Source organism: Eulemur rufifrons, chromosome 23 (genome assembly GCF_041146395.1).
Source record: "Eulemur rufifrons isolate Redbay chromosome 23, OSU_ERuf_1, whole genome shotgun sequence".
In the NCBI taxonomy this organism is placed as follows: domain Eukaryota; kingdom Metazoa; phylum Chordata; class Mammalia; order Primates; family Lemuridae; genus Eulemur; species Eulemur rufifrons.
This window is the reverse complement of record NC_091005.1, coordinates 23761795-23776355: the sequence shown is the minus strand read 5'-3', so window position 1 is coordinate 23776355 and position 14561 is coordinate 23761795. Positions and strand designations below refer to the sequence as shown.

The 14561-nt window shown below is 42.4% G+C and overlaps 1 protein-coding gene across 1 annotated transcript; it reads left to right on the top strand.

Moving 5' to 3' along the window:
- Positions 1 to 274: 274 nt before the first annotated feature.
- On the top strand, positions 275 to 13809 carry HSDL1 (hydroxysteroid dehydrogenase like 1). The gene is made up of 5 exons (XM_069456465.1): positions 275 to 323; positions 9993 to 10218; positions 10852 to 11297; positions 11498 to 11725; positions 13666 to 13809. The coding sequence occupies exons 2-5, from the start codon at positions 9999 to 10001 to the stop codon at positions 13762 to 13764; spliced, it is 993 nt and encodes a 330-aa protein (XP_069312566.1). The 5' UTR covers positions 275 to 323; positions 9993 to 9998; the 3' UTR covers positions 13765 to 13809.
- Positions 13810 to 14561: the final 752 nt, after the last annotated feature.

Sequence of the window (14561 nt, the reverse complement as noted above, 5' to 3'; positions counted from 1 at the left end):
ACCACCCCGCAGCAGCGCGGAGCCCCGTTCCGCGGTGGCCACGGCCCCCAACCCCGCTAGACAAGCCCCTCTTTCTCTCGTCGCCCGGCCAATGGCGCCTGGGCCGTTGGTAGCGGGATGCTTCCCCAGTCGCCACGGCAACCGCCGCGCAAGCGCACTCGGGGCGGGCCAGCGCGCCGGGGACGGGCCCTGCAACGGCTCCGCCCCCTGCGCGTGCGCGGGTCACGTGGGGGCGCGGCCGGCGGCAGCTGCGGCGGTGGAGACGGGGGCGGTGGCCGCGCGGGTCTGGCGGGACTGGCTTTGGAGAGTGCGTTGCCCTGCAGGTACCGCGCCCCCCGTACCCTCGCCCACCCCCGCGGCGCTCCTTCCGCCCCAGTCCCCGCCTCGTGCCCCTCAGCCCCCGCGGCCGCTCGGCTCGACCCCTGTCCGCCTCTGTGTCCCCACCACGCCCCCCGGGCCCCTCCGCGCGGTCGGCCCCGCGGTCCCTCGGCATCCGGACCCCCGGAAGTCTTCGTCCCTCCCCTCCCTCACACCCCTCCTTTCAGGCCAAGCACCCCCAGCCGCGTCCCCTCAGATCTCGGAGCCCTCTCATTCCCCACACTCCATCCGCGCGCCCCCCACCGCGGCGCTGCGTCCCCCGGAGCTCTCCCTCCCTGTGGCCCTCGCCCCCCAGCCCCAGGCCCGCGGATCCGGCGGCCCCACCCACTCGGCGCGTGGCCCCTCTTTGCCCGCGGTCCCTAACCCGGCTCCTCCCCAGGGGCTTTAGCAATCAACCTTCTTTATTCTCCTTCCTAGACGATTTGGTATGAGTAGGATTTCGCCGTTGCGGTCTTTCTCTAAAGTAGGAATAATTGAGAATAACAGAGCTCGTAGAGAAAGGGCACGCCGATATCTGATGCGGAGGCCGTTGGTTCTGCCGGCATTGCCGAGTTTTCTCGTGTTTGCTGGGCCCTGCTGGGGGCTGGAGGGGAGGCGTTATGGAGATGAATGGGGCATGTCCCAGTTCTAAAGGAACGTGCCCCACAAACCAGAACGCGACAGCGCCTCTTGGCGATTACAGCAGGGTGTGTGCAAATTACTGTGAGACCGTGGGCGCAGAGGTGTTTCACAATTGGGTCTCCATCCAGGGCTCTGTGCTTTGATAGACCTTGATCTGAATTCCAGCCCCGCATCTTCTTAGCTGTGGGATCCTGGGTCTGCAACTTTACCTCTGCAAGCCTCAGTTTCCCCTTCTGTAAATTGGGGATGATTGTAACTTTACCTCATAAAGTTGATGGGAGAATAAAGTGAGACCATAGGAATAAAGCACTTAGAGTCTTTTGCATAAAATGAGCTCTCAGTTTTAACCCTGGTGGCTACAAGTAGCCAACAGCTATTGTAACATCGAACATAGAACACCCTGAATATGCGTGGCTAATAGCTAAGGTCTGTTGAGCACTTAGGAACAGACACTGCTCTAAGTGCTTTATATGGATTACCTCATTGAATTTGCATCATAATCGTAGGCAGGAACAATTTCCCCATTTTCACTGATGATCTGAGGAAATGTGCAGAGTGAAGTAACTTCACTTAGGACACACAGCAACTCTTGAATGGGGAGCTGGATTCCAACCCAGACCGTCTCTCTTCAATCTGTGGTTTTAATCACTGCAGGCATATTCCTGGGGCCTCGAGTTCAACAAATTGGTGGTACTTTTTTTTAGTTGATTTGTAAAAATTGAGATAAAATTGACGATTTTAGCCATTTTACAGTGTACAACTCAGTAGTTTTTACTATATTCCCAATGCTTTGCAACCATCACCAGTAACTAGTTCCAGAACATTTCCATCACACACAAAAGAAACCCCAGCCCCATTAGCAGGCACTCCCTATCCACCCTCCCCCAGCATCCGCAATCTACTGTTTCTATGGATTTGCCTATTTGGAACATTTCATACCAATGGAATAATCCAACATGTGGGCTTTTGTGTTTGCTTTCTGTTCCTTAGCAGAATATTTTCAGGTTTCTTCTATGTTGTGGCGTGTGTCAGTACTTCATTCCTTTTCATGGCTGAATGATATTCCATTGTGTGGAGAGACCACATTTTGTTCATTCATTCATGATGGACATTTTGGTGGTTTCTACCTTTTGGTTGTGAATAAGGCTGCTATGAACATGCATGTGCAAGTTTTTACGTGAGCAAGAGCTTTCCGTTATCTTGGGAGGGGTGCCATGATTATTTTAATTCCTATTGGACAAATGCAGACATGAAACTGAGGAATATTGGATCTTGGTTTCCAGTTCTCATGTTGCTGCTGTTTCCACTCAACCCCCCCGATAGTTTAGTCCTATACCAAAAATTGGCAATGGAAGGTAAGCAAATTCCAAAATGCCATGATACACCAATAATAATTTTGTCAAAGTGCTGACACAAAGTATGAGAAGCTTCTTAAATTTTTTTCTCCTCAAGTGAAATTTGAGCTTTGAACACAAAGCAGTATTGGATTCTGTTTGTTAAATAAATATGGCACACATACCACATGCCAAGTGTTGTGGAGGAATATTAAACATGTATGAGATCCCAACCTCATACCATCACAAAGCTCTGTGATGATTACAGACTTAAATCTGAATAGCAAACCTGTAAAATTTTTGGAAAATAACGTGGGGAAATATCCTCATGACCTGGGGCTAGGGAGGGATTTCTGAAATAAAATGTAATGAGCACAAACCATAAAGGAGAAAGATTAATACATTGGTCTACATGAAAATTAAGACATTCGGTTCATCAAAGGCACTATAAAGAGACACAAAACATAAACAGAGATAGTATCTAGAATATGTAAAGAATTCTTGTATTTCTGAGTGAAAAAGAAAAAAGGGCAAAAGATAGGAATAGGCATTTCATAGTTTAGAAAACAAACAGCACATAAACATCAAAAGAATTTCAGCCTTATTAGTAATTAGGGAAATGTAAATGAAAACCATAATGCAATACCATGTCACAGCTGCCTTTAGGCAGGCGAACTGTCACACATTACCAGCCAGTGACATTGACCTAGGGGGTGTATAGTTGGTTCTGCTGCTTTAGAGAGGCATTTGGCAGTGTCTGGTTGAATGCTTGTGTCTTAGCAGTTCAACCACAAGGCACGTCCCTGCGGAAACTCTTGCACAGGTGTTCAGGAGATGAGGACAAGAATGTTGATCACAGTGCTGTTCGTAACTGTAAAGTAAAAACCAACAAAAACAAGCCCCATGCCTGTGAGCCACAGAACAGATACATGAGTCGTGGTGTGTTTGTACCGTGAGATGCTGTACCACTGTGGAAGAGTGTGAACTACAGCTGCAGGATCAGGGATGTGTCTCAGGAACAATGTTGAGTGAAAGAAACAAGTCACCAAAGAATACACACAGTGTGGTTCCTTTATATAAAGTTCAAAACCAGGTCAAACTGAACAACACGGGTTTGAATAGCATGGGTCCTCCTGTACATGGATTGAAAATGCGGTATTCTTGGTATGCAAAACCCACATACATGGGTTTTGTATAGGTGAGTTCCACAGGGTGGGTGTACGCAGGGCATTCTGGAACCAGTGTTCCGGAGGGATGACTGTACATGCCTGGGTTGTACAACTATTAAAAAAAAAATGCCAGGGATTGATTACCTCAGAGTTGAAGAGAGTGGCCACCTCAGGGTTAGGAAGGGGACATGATCAGAGAAGCGGCACGTGGGGCTTCCGAGACGTTGGTTTTGTTGACAGGCTGGTGGCTGTTTTGTTCTATTATTCACTGAACTGTGCATAATAAATATTATGTACTTTTGTATATATTTTTCAAATGTTTTTAAATTACAGAAAAATTAGCTTTAGATAGATTTCCTGTCCTCAAGAGATGAATGCTCTCGTTGAACCAAGATGTAAACAAGTTAAATGTTTGCTAGAATGCGGAGCAGTGTGTGAGTGAGAGAGCAGTCAGCCCTCCGGCCTGGGCAGGGAAGGAAGTTTACCGCAGGGCTGACCTGCCGTGGTGCTTGTCAGTAAGTCGTGCTGGGACTGAACCGAGGAGAAGGGAGGGACTTCGACAGGTCTTGGAAGGACAGGTAGGATTTAGAGTACTCAGTGCAAAACACATTCAGACTCTGAAAAAAGTAAGATTTCTGTGAAAAAAATGTTTCCAATGAAAACGTCCATAGCCTGGAGCTTCCGAGAAACTGGATGATTCCAGCCGTTGATGAAGACGGTGAGGGGGCCTCGGGTCCACCCCGTTCAGTGCAGGGTGTTGCAGGATTCTCAGCTCGTCTCTGTACTGTCCTTACAGCTAGACCGACTGTCCATCAGCCCTTTATCCACCTGTTCATCTTTATTCCCTGTGGCTGCTGTAACAAATTATTAAATACCAAATGTAGTGGCTTAAGACAGCACACGCTTATTGTCTTAGTTCTGGAGATAAGAGTCTAAAATCATCTTAGCTGGGCTAAAGTCAGGGTGTCAACAGTGCTGCTTTCGTCCTAGGGGACAGTACTTTGTCTTGCCTTTGCCAGCTTCTGGAGGCTGCTCCAGTCCTGGGCTGGTGACCTCTCTCCATTTCCAATTCCAGCATCCTACGTAGTACCTTCAAATTGCATACTCTCTGAGCTCCACTTCTGTGGTCACGTCACTTTCTCTGTCTTTGATCTTCCTGCCCCCTTTGTAAGGACACACATGATTACATTGGGCCCACCTGGATAATCCAGGATCGTCTGCACATCTTAGGGTCCTGAACTTAATCCCATCTACAGAGTCCCTTTTGCCACATAAGGTAACGTATTTACAGGGTCTGGGGATTAGGACATAAACTTCCTGGAGGCCGTTACTTAGCCGACCACACTGTCTGTGTTCCAACCTTATGATAGTGCTTTGATTTCCCTCATACTTGCTTTATTTTCTTTAAGACCATTTTGGGCAATCTGTTTCATGTTCTTTTACCATCCAGCCCAGGTCACATTCATTTGGAAAGCTTGGCGCTGTCTGTGTTTCAGCCAGGACTTTTCTCCCAGAACTCTTGATTCATGAAGGTTTTTGTATTTGATTTTATTGCCCTTTGTGCACTGCTAAATTGAGTCAGCTTAATTGTGGATCAGGATAATGTTACAGGTCGCAGCACAGGTGCTTTGAAGAGGTGACTTTGCTCCTTGCAGTTTTGACCATAACTTTCCCATGACACGTCTGCAGTTGTAATATTTCCTGTAAGTTTTTGGTGACTGTTGCCACTTAGAAGTAGAAAATGCCTAAAGACAAGAGGGAATTGCTTTTCTTTTCCTAGTTTGGGGACAGTTTTGCTTTTGTTTTGTTACTGATGTTTTAGTTTTCTGTAGAGACAAGAAAAAGCTTTAAATTTTTTTTTAGTTTAAATTTTTTTGTTTTTCCAACTTTATTGAGGTATAATTGAGAAATAAAATGGTATATATTTAAGATGTACAATGTCATGCTCTGATGTATGTATACATTGTGAAATGATCGCCACAGTCAAGTTAGTTAACACATCTATCACCTAACAGTTACCTTTTTTTCCCTACAGGGAGAACACTTAAAATCTACCCTCTAAGCAAATTCCAAGTATACAGTATGTTATTGTTTACTATAGTTGCCATGCTGTCCGTGGAATGTATTCATCTTATACCTGAACGCTTCTTGGCTATGCTGTTCATTATTCATAAATAAATTGGCATGTGAATTTGTCAGTCTTTTGTGAGTTTGGTGCATGTGAGTCAGATCTCTCTGTCTTGAGCTGCCTCTGAGGAAAGATAAACTTGTGTTTCTGTACATCAGGGCTGAGGACCAGACCTTGAATGTCATCAGCCCTCCTCTGATTCTCTGTGATTCAAAAAATACATATGGCAATGGTAATACGTGTTTAAGGTAATGTTAAAATTTCATGGTGGTGTTCCCCTGACAAGATGGTGAGGGGTGTCTAGTAGGTAGAGGTGAGAAGGCAGGCCAGGTCGGCACCACTGCCCTTCCACTCCCCCCTGAAGTAGGTGCACTCTCTTTTGCTGGATCTGAGTAGTAGGTCTCTGGTTTAGCACACAGATTTTTCTTCCTGTAAAAGATCAGAAGACTTTGTTGGTAGTCTGCTCTTGAGCTGGGGAATAGGATGGTTCCTGCCCTGTGAAGACTGAGAATTGGACAGGAAAAGACCCTGCCTGTGAGCTGCAGCCAGAGGCACAGGTGCAGTTTAATCCAACACACAGCTGTGGAGCGCCTTCGCTTTGCCAGGAATTGTGGAAGGTGCTGGAGGAGCAGAGAGGAGTAAGATTTGGCCTCCTCCTGTAGGCATGCAGCCTATCGGGGGTGCTACCGTGTGGTGGAAGGATGGTGGAAGGAGAGGGAAAAAGTGTACCAGGGTTTCCTTTCATTTCTTCCTTCTCAAAGCTCCTGACCCACTCACAGCCTAGAGGGGGCTGCCCCAAACACTGCAGATGCTTTCCTCCCTGGCCCCCTGCCGGGTGATTAGATAAGTGGAGGATGCCTGAGCTCAGGTGAGCCAGCTGGAAGCTCTGCCAGGAATTTGGAATAGAGATGCTAAGGCGGCAGCGCTAATGTGGAAGTTCGAGTGGAGCTGGGCAAGGTGTGTGCAGAGACAGAACAGGCAGGCCGCAAGGGTAGCTGTGTCTGCTCCCCTTCCCAGACACCTACCTGACACCTGTGCCTTGTTTCCCCGAGGACCCTGGTGTCTGCACAGGTTGCCATCTTATTCTGAACTACTTTGAGTGGGTTTTGTCCCATTTGATGAAATGTTCCTTAAGAAGAAAGGTGCAGGAAAGGGGGAGCACGCTGCAGCCGAGCTGCAAGGGTGAGTGGACGTGTGTCCCCGGCAAACACTGTGGTGTCTTTCTTACTCTGAGCAGGGTATTTTGCATTTAGCAGATGCCCTGCTGCTACACAGAGATTCACAGTGTATGGATTTTTGTGTTTTTTTTTTAATTTTTGAAAAGTTGATGTTAGTTTTGTATAAAGTTTCCCCAGCTGAGCTGTGAGGAAGAAGGAGAGTGTTTGTTTCTCATTGGGTTTTGTTCGCAGGCTGGCCTTAGGGCAGCACGGGGAGGGAAGCGGGGGTGCATAGTGACCAGAGCAGGAAAACGGGGAGCCCCTTTGTAGTCGGGCACCTTTTGCTAGAGACTTACTTCAAAAATGTTCAAATTCTTGGAAAAAATGGGCTGAAGGGGAAAGACGTTCCCTTTACACAGCTTTCTGTCTGGTGAGTCGCGCCCGGCACCTCCTTTCCAGCTGGGACCCTGTCTGCACGCTCAGTGCGTGGATTTCCCGCAAGCAATGCTGGGACACAACCCACACAGCTTGGTGTATGGTCATTATTTTCTCATTGAAAACATAGTTTTAATATCCTAGACACACACCTACCTGTTATTAGCATAGATTTCATATTCCAGGTGTCTGGGTTTCTTTAGTCATAGTTATTTCTAACTTTATTACATTTTGTTTGAGAAGTCCTAGTGCATACAGGTGATTAGTTTTTACATCTACTTTCCTCATGGCCTTGTGTTTGATTAGTCATGACAAACACTTTATAAGTGTTATTTCAGGAACACCCAATTTAGGATGGTTTAACATGGAATCTCAGTTTTCGATGTTCTTATGAGGAATGAATGTTTTGGTCATTTTTTTGGGAATCTTATGATTATGGCTGTTCAGGGACTGCAGCCAGCATGAAAACTGCGACTGCACCTGGCCATGGGCACGCCCAGCCAGCCTGGCGAGAGGCCCCCAGACGGCAGATGGGGGTCGTGGAAGGGTGGTGGCCCGTGTTCCCTCTCACCTGGCATCTGGAAACAGAGGCAGCCTCACACACAGCATAGGAGGAGTAGCATTTCTGAGACAGATGATCCTAACTGTGAATGTATTTCATAGGATTTTGAGCAATAAGGGGGTTCTTGCCTGCTGTATGGATGATTGGTCAGAAAAAGAAAGACATCTTCAGTCCGAATGTCGTTGAACTTGGTATCTCATATTTTAGGTCCGTGGACCTGAACACCTGTACGCGGCCTGTTAGGGACGGACCAGGCTGCAGAGCTCTGCTGTCCCTCTGCGCACTGTAAAAAAAAATGCCTTCCATGAAACCAGTCCCTGGTGCCAAAAGGTTGGGGACCGCTGTTTTAGGTGATCTCAGCTAGTCTGGTTCATGAAGAAAAATTACCCCAAAAGAGAATTCATTTTGATGGCTTTTATATTAAGTAATTGGTTATGTACTTGGTAAAGTTTATAATTTTTTTTCGTGATTCACTTAGGCGTTCTTGTAGGAAGTGAGTTTCTGTGAACAGAACCCCAGTACGTAGGAAATAAAATGGCCTAACTTTTTATGTGAGAAAAACTTTTTTTTTTAAACTTAATGCCATGTCAACTTAATTAGTAATATGGTAGCAGTGTGAAACTTCATTGTTGGGGCTGTTGTATTCTATTGTGGGGCATTTAGGAATCCTACTGCTCACCTGTTTCTAAAGTTTCTCATCATATTCCTTTTGCATATTTTGTTCATAATTTGGACTACACATTCATGTATACATTTATTCATGTTTTTTCATTATTTTATGTGCCCTTTATCTCGATATGGAGTTGTTCTTGCATGTGTTCCATTTCAGTGCTTATTTTGTTTTGTCCTGCGTAGTTTTGTGTTTTTTTTTTTTTTTTTACTCTACAAAACTTGGCTGAGCTCAAATTACATTGCATTGGAGTAGGAGGGAATCCAGTCATTCTTCCTTAAACTTATGCCAATTTTTCCTGCTATTGTTGGGTATTTTCTTAGTTCCAGGACTTGCTTTTTTTTTCTGTCTTAATGGGATTTCTTTAAGGGGGCCATTCCCAGAAGTTTTATATTTCAGTGGGGTTGTTTTTGGCTTAAAATCAACCTTCTTTTTATAATATAAGCTGTATCCTTATACATGTGTTTGTGTATATCTGAGTCCCATGTCATTTCAGTTTAGTCTCTTCTAGTCTTATTGATATTTTGTCCCTCATAGGTAGCGCACAGTTGGGTCAGACTGCAGCGGCTCCCCTGGCGTAGTCTGAGATGAAGTCCACTCACTCAGTCACACCGCCAGGCCCCCTGCTCCTGGCCTTTGTTTACCTCTGCAGGGTTAACTCAGATTGCAGGCACACATAGCAAATCATACAGCATTTTAAATTATTTTGTTAAATGTCTGCCTCTTCGCGTAGGCACAATTATTTAATCCATTTTGGAATCCCGTGAATCACAGTACATAGAATGCAGTAGGTGTTCAGTAAGTGCTTACTTATCTGGGTACCTACAAAGTTGTATTGGACTTTTCTTTCCTCAAACCTAACGGGCCAGGCAAACGTGATGGCGTACAAATTAAGTTAGTAAGATGGAGCGGTGCTCACTCTGTTGTCATTTGAGAAAACCATTTCTTCAAGCCTGGTGGGTATGTCTTTTTAAAAAATATATACATTTTTAATGTATATTAAAGTTTTCAAAAGCTTAGTGTTGTCTCTAGTGGATTGTAAGCTCCTTGGGCTAAGGCTGTGTCTTAATACTACCTCTGTTTCATCTGCTTTGTCCCTACATGAGCAATAGGTCCTCTGCACTTGCTGATTATGAATAAAGCAGAGGAATAAATGTGTCTCCTGACTGTCATATAAGTTAAAAAGTCTGTGTCTGCCATTATATTAGACTAGGAGCTTTTTTAGGTTACACAGCATATTGTGTTTATCTTGGTAGCCACAACATGTAGCACAGTATCTGAATTTGAGTAGGAATTTGGTAACTCTTGGTAGCTATGTTGATTAATTTCCTTGGAAGAAAAGAACTTTATATGCTACAAATGCTAAACAATGAGATTGCAAATTGGTCCCACAGGCTGCATGCATTTGAAATGTTACTGTTATGTGAATGCAAAATTGTTAAGATTTCATGTCCTCAGATTGATGTCTTTGCTCAAACTATGCATGCTCCTTTAATTTATTAAGCAAAGAGCATCTCTCTCCTTTCTCTTTCCTGCAGGTTGCCATGGCTGCTGTTGACAGCTTCTACCTCTTGTATCGGGAAATTGCCAGGTCTTGCAACTGTTATATGGAAGCTCTAGCTCTGGTTGGAGCCTGGTATACGGCCAGAAAAAGCATCACCGTCGTCTGTGACTTTTACAGCCTGATCAGGCTGCATTTTATCCCTCGCCTGGGGAGCCGAGCAGACTTGATCAAGCAGTATGGAAGATGGGCCGTCGTCAGTGGTAACCTAATTTAAAATCGAGATAATCTTTTCTGTTTAAGTTGTATTTTAAGTCACATGCATTTTCAAGGAGATGTTGAATTTAATGTGATGTTTTCATGGGAGCATACTGATAAAAAAATAAAACATTTGATTCCTGCTCTGATTATGTTCACATTTTCTTACTGCCCTCATCTTAGGAAGAACTTGCCCCATGATTTGTATCCCCCTAAATCTGCCCCTCCTATTTCTGGGCCTACTCTGGCCCCATTTCCTCTCCTTCCCTTTGTCTTTTGCTCTGTTTCAAAATTGTCCCTAGAAACCACTTTCAGAAATGCTTCACCTGTTTTGAATTTAATTTTACTTTATCATTGTTTCCTAGAAAAGCCAGATAGAAGTTTGAAAACAGATTTCTGCTGTGTCCCATGATCCACGTGGTGAATGTGAAACAACTCCTTGTCAGGGTGTCTGGGAGAGTATTCAGTAGGCATCGTGCACATTATTGATGCAGCATTGTCCTTGACTCATAAATACTAGAACTTGCTTTATTTCCAGTGTGAATTTTTCTCTGGTTAAACCCGGCAGTGGGGTATTTAAGGTCCTTTTTAAAGGTCGCACCACGGAGCATACTCACTTTTCCTGGCTTGTGTCGCAGGTGCCACAGATGGGATTGGGAAAGCCTACGCTGAAGAGTTAGCCAGCCGGGGTCTCAATATCATCCTGATCAGTCGGAACAAAGAGAAGTTGCAGACTGTTGCTAAAGACATAGCTGACACCTACAGAGTAGAAACCGATATCATAGTTGCGGACTTCAGCAGGGGCCGGGAAATCTACGTTCCCATTCGAGAGGCCCTGAAAGACAGAGACATTGGCATCTTGGTAAATAACGTGGGCGTGTCTTATCCCTACCCACAGTATTTCACTCAGGTCTCCGAGGACAAACTCTGGGATCTCGTAAATGTGAATATTGCCGCTGCTAGTTTGATGGTCCATATAGTGTTACCGGGAATGGTGGAGAGAAAGAAAGGTGCCATCGTCACGATCTCCTCTGGCTCCTGCTGCAAGCCCACCCCCCAGCTGGCTGCGTTTTCTGCTTCTAAGGTCAGGTATTACTTACTGGAAAATGAATGCCTAATGCAATAGAACGTTAACTAACAATTGCTTGGTCTGATTTGTGGAGCCATTTGTCAGAAACTCATGTTTGCTTATACTATATTCTTTCCTAATAAGTTTTTTTCTCCTAAATTTTCTTTTAAGTTCCCCCCAAATTAAAAGTCTTTTCCGTCCCTCTGTTTTAATAGGCTTATTTAGACCACTTCAGCAGAGCACTGCAGTATGAATACGCTCCCAAAGGAATCTTTGTGCAGAGTCTCATTCCGTTCTATGTAGCTACCAACATGACTGCACCTAGCAGCTTCCTGCATAAATGCCCCTGGTTGGTGCCTTCGCCAAAAGTGTACGCACATCATGCTGTTTCTACCCTTGGAATTTCGAAAAGGACCACAGGATACTGGTCCCATTCTATTCAGGTAGCACCATGTTTTCAGGTCTTGTTACTAAGTTAAAGCATTATAAACCTTTCTAAATGATACGTAGGAATCTGATTGAAGCCTGATGTGGAAAGATGAGAATTATAAATTCCAATTTTTAAACCTGACACGCTTAATGATTTTGGTTAATACACTAAATTCTCTTTTGTAGGATAATTAAAAATTTTCAAAAGTTCAATCTATGTGGCATCAAAAAGATGAATTATGCTGCTTTAATATAAGTGGATGGTAGGAGAATAAAAATACTAAGTATATGTATGGGAATTTTGAAGTAAAAAAAGATTCTAGTAATGGTTGAGGGGTACCGCTAAGTAAATCTATAAAAACATAAAACAGGTCTATATTGTATGTAATAACCATTACATCAAATAATATCTAAGTATATTCTTGGACTCCTTTGTTCAAGAAACACAGAATGTTTTTTATTGTATTTATTTATGTTTTTAATGATATGTTTCATGTTCTGTGAAATGAATTGTTAGGCCATTTCATTGTTGTATGAACATCACAGAGTGTACTTACATAAACCTAGATGGTCTAGCCTACTCCATGCCTAGGCTATGTGACATAGCCTATTGCTCCTAGGATCCAAACCTGTTCAGCATGGTACTGTATTGAATACTGTAGGCAGAATTTTTTTTTAAAGTTTGTTCAGGCATGACAAAGATTTGGGTCTCTTAGTATTTTAAAAAATAACTTTGTTAAATATTTGAAATTGTGATTCTAAGTATTAGTGAGAAAACTCAATAATTTATTAAAGTTTGTGTTTCTTCATCTTGCATAGTAAATGAATGTGCTCTAGTTTAGATTTTTTTCCTTTAATATTTATAGTTTTCTTAATTACCAAACAAATATTTTTGGGACTGTTTGCATAAAGACTATTAGATTTACCACTAAATAAATAAGTAAATCAACAGTTAATTTTTACTTTTATGAAAAGATCTGGCTAACAATTTCTTTAATAAGAAGCAGTTTTATTTAAATGGTTGTTTCCACGTCCTTTAATTACTTGAGAAAAGCAGAGAAACCTAAAAAGTAGCCTTAGACGCCACTGACCATGAAGTTTTCTTAGAATTGAAGATATAATGAGGATGGGGTTTAGATGGAGTAGATACTTTAACTATGTTTATAGAACACCAACATTTTAATCACAATTAAACTTTGTTCACATTGATGAACTTTTCTTGAGAATATATTTTTCTGCCAAGAAATTCTGTTAAGGTGATTTAATTCCTAGAGTAATGTTTTGTGTAAAGTTGTCAAAACTTTCCATTTTTTTCTATTTTTATTTTATTTTATCAAATTATTTTCAACCTTATCAAGTTTTTTTACAGTTTTACACCAAAGATTTGAGTCAGCAATCGCTATTTGTCCATAGTGGATTTCTCTGATGGCTTTTGCTACTGTGACTCTTCTTTTGTAGTTATCATTTGTTCTGAATACAATTTGCCCAAGTTGCAGAAATCTAAATTTTATCAAGGTTTCAATCCTCTGTCAATCTTCTATAAGAAAGAAGTTTGATATGTCAAACATAAGATATGATGTTTTATTTTGTGCCATTTATTCCAGTTAGTTTCTTACATTGTGAATTAAATAAGAATGATAGTGTATATTTATTTCTTGATAAGATATGATGACAGATTGAGTATGAAGGGCTGGAGGCAAGGAAGCAGCAAAACATATTTTTAGGTTTATAGCTTCAGAAAGTCAGTGGTGCCATTTACTCAGGTAGCAGGGTAGGATCTGATGCAGAAATAGGTGTTCATTACTGTAGCATCTCAGGGCTTTTTCCTTTGTTGTATTTAATGCGATTAGTGGATATTTGTTTGATTAAATCATATGTTGATCTGTGTACTTGTTCCTTTGGTGTTGATGGTTTTGGGTTCTAACCTTATAACCTTTGTCTCTTTCATTTTTAGTTTCTTTTTGCACAGTATATGCCTGAATGGCTGTGGGTGTGGGGAGCAAATATCCTCAACCGTTCATTACGTAAGGAGGCCTTATCGCACAAAGCGTGAATCTGAGTGATCGTTTGAGAAGTTTCGCCAGCTCTTGGGAAGCTACAGTATTCTGACATTTGGGAAAACATATTTAATTTATCTTATGTATTTTCTTTTATTACTGATTATTTAGCATACTGTTGATTCATCATTTGTAAAGCAAGCATAATACTTTCGGAGAGTGCTGTGAAAAACCTCAAGGGACATGTGGACGGCACAGGAGTCAATAACAGCCAAGGCATAGGAGCTGACTGAAGAAACGTAAATTAATTTCCATGCTTTTTTCCTAAGCTAGTCAAACATTGTATAATTTATGTTGTTCTAGGAGCCATGGCAGTCTAATATTGAAATATACTTACGACTCGTCAGCTCTTAAAATTTTAGATTTTTTTTTTTTTTTTAAGGAAAATGGCCTATTTCATCAAATAAATTATGGTTTTCAAATGTTCATGGGAAAAGACTATTGATAGTGTTATTTTGTAACTAAGATTGCTGATGTTAGCCGTAAAAATCTGTGTGTATTATATTGCATAGCTCTAGTTGTTTGTCTGTTATAAAAATGCTGCACTTCAACTGATATTTCATTAGAGAACTTTGTGTGTGTGTGTATGTGTGTATGTGTGCGCACAAGCAACTTTATTTATGGTTACATTACAAAGATTTTTTTGTGAAGATGACTTAACATGGAAACTTATGGGGTATTAAAAATCTAGATTATTCCTTTTCATACTAAATAAGCCTACCAAATTTTGTGCTATTAGGTTTCCATGTATAATATTACTTCCTACATTATGTTTTTGGTTTTTTTTTTTCCC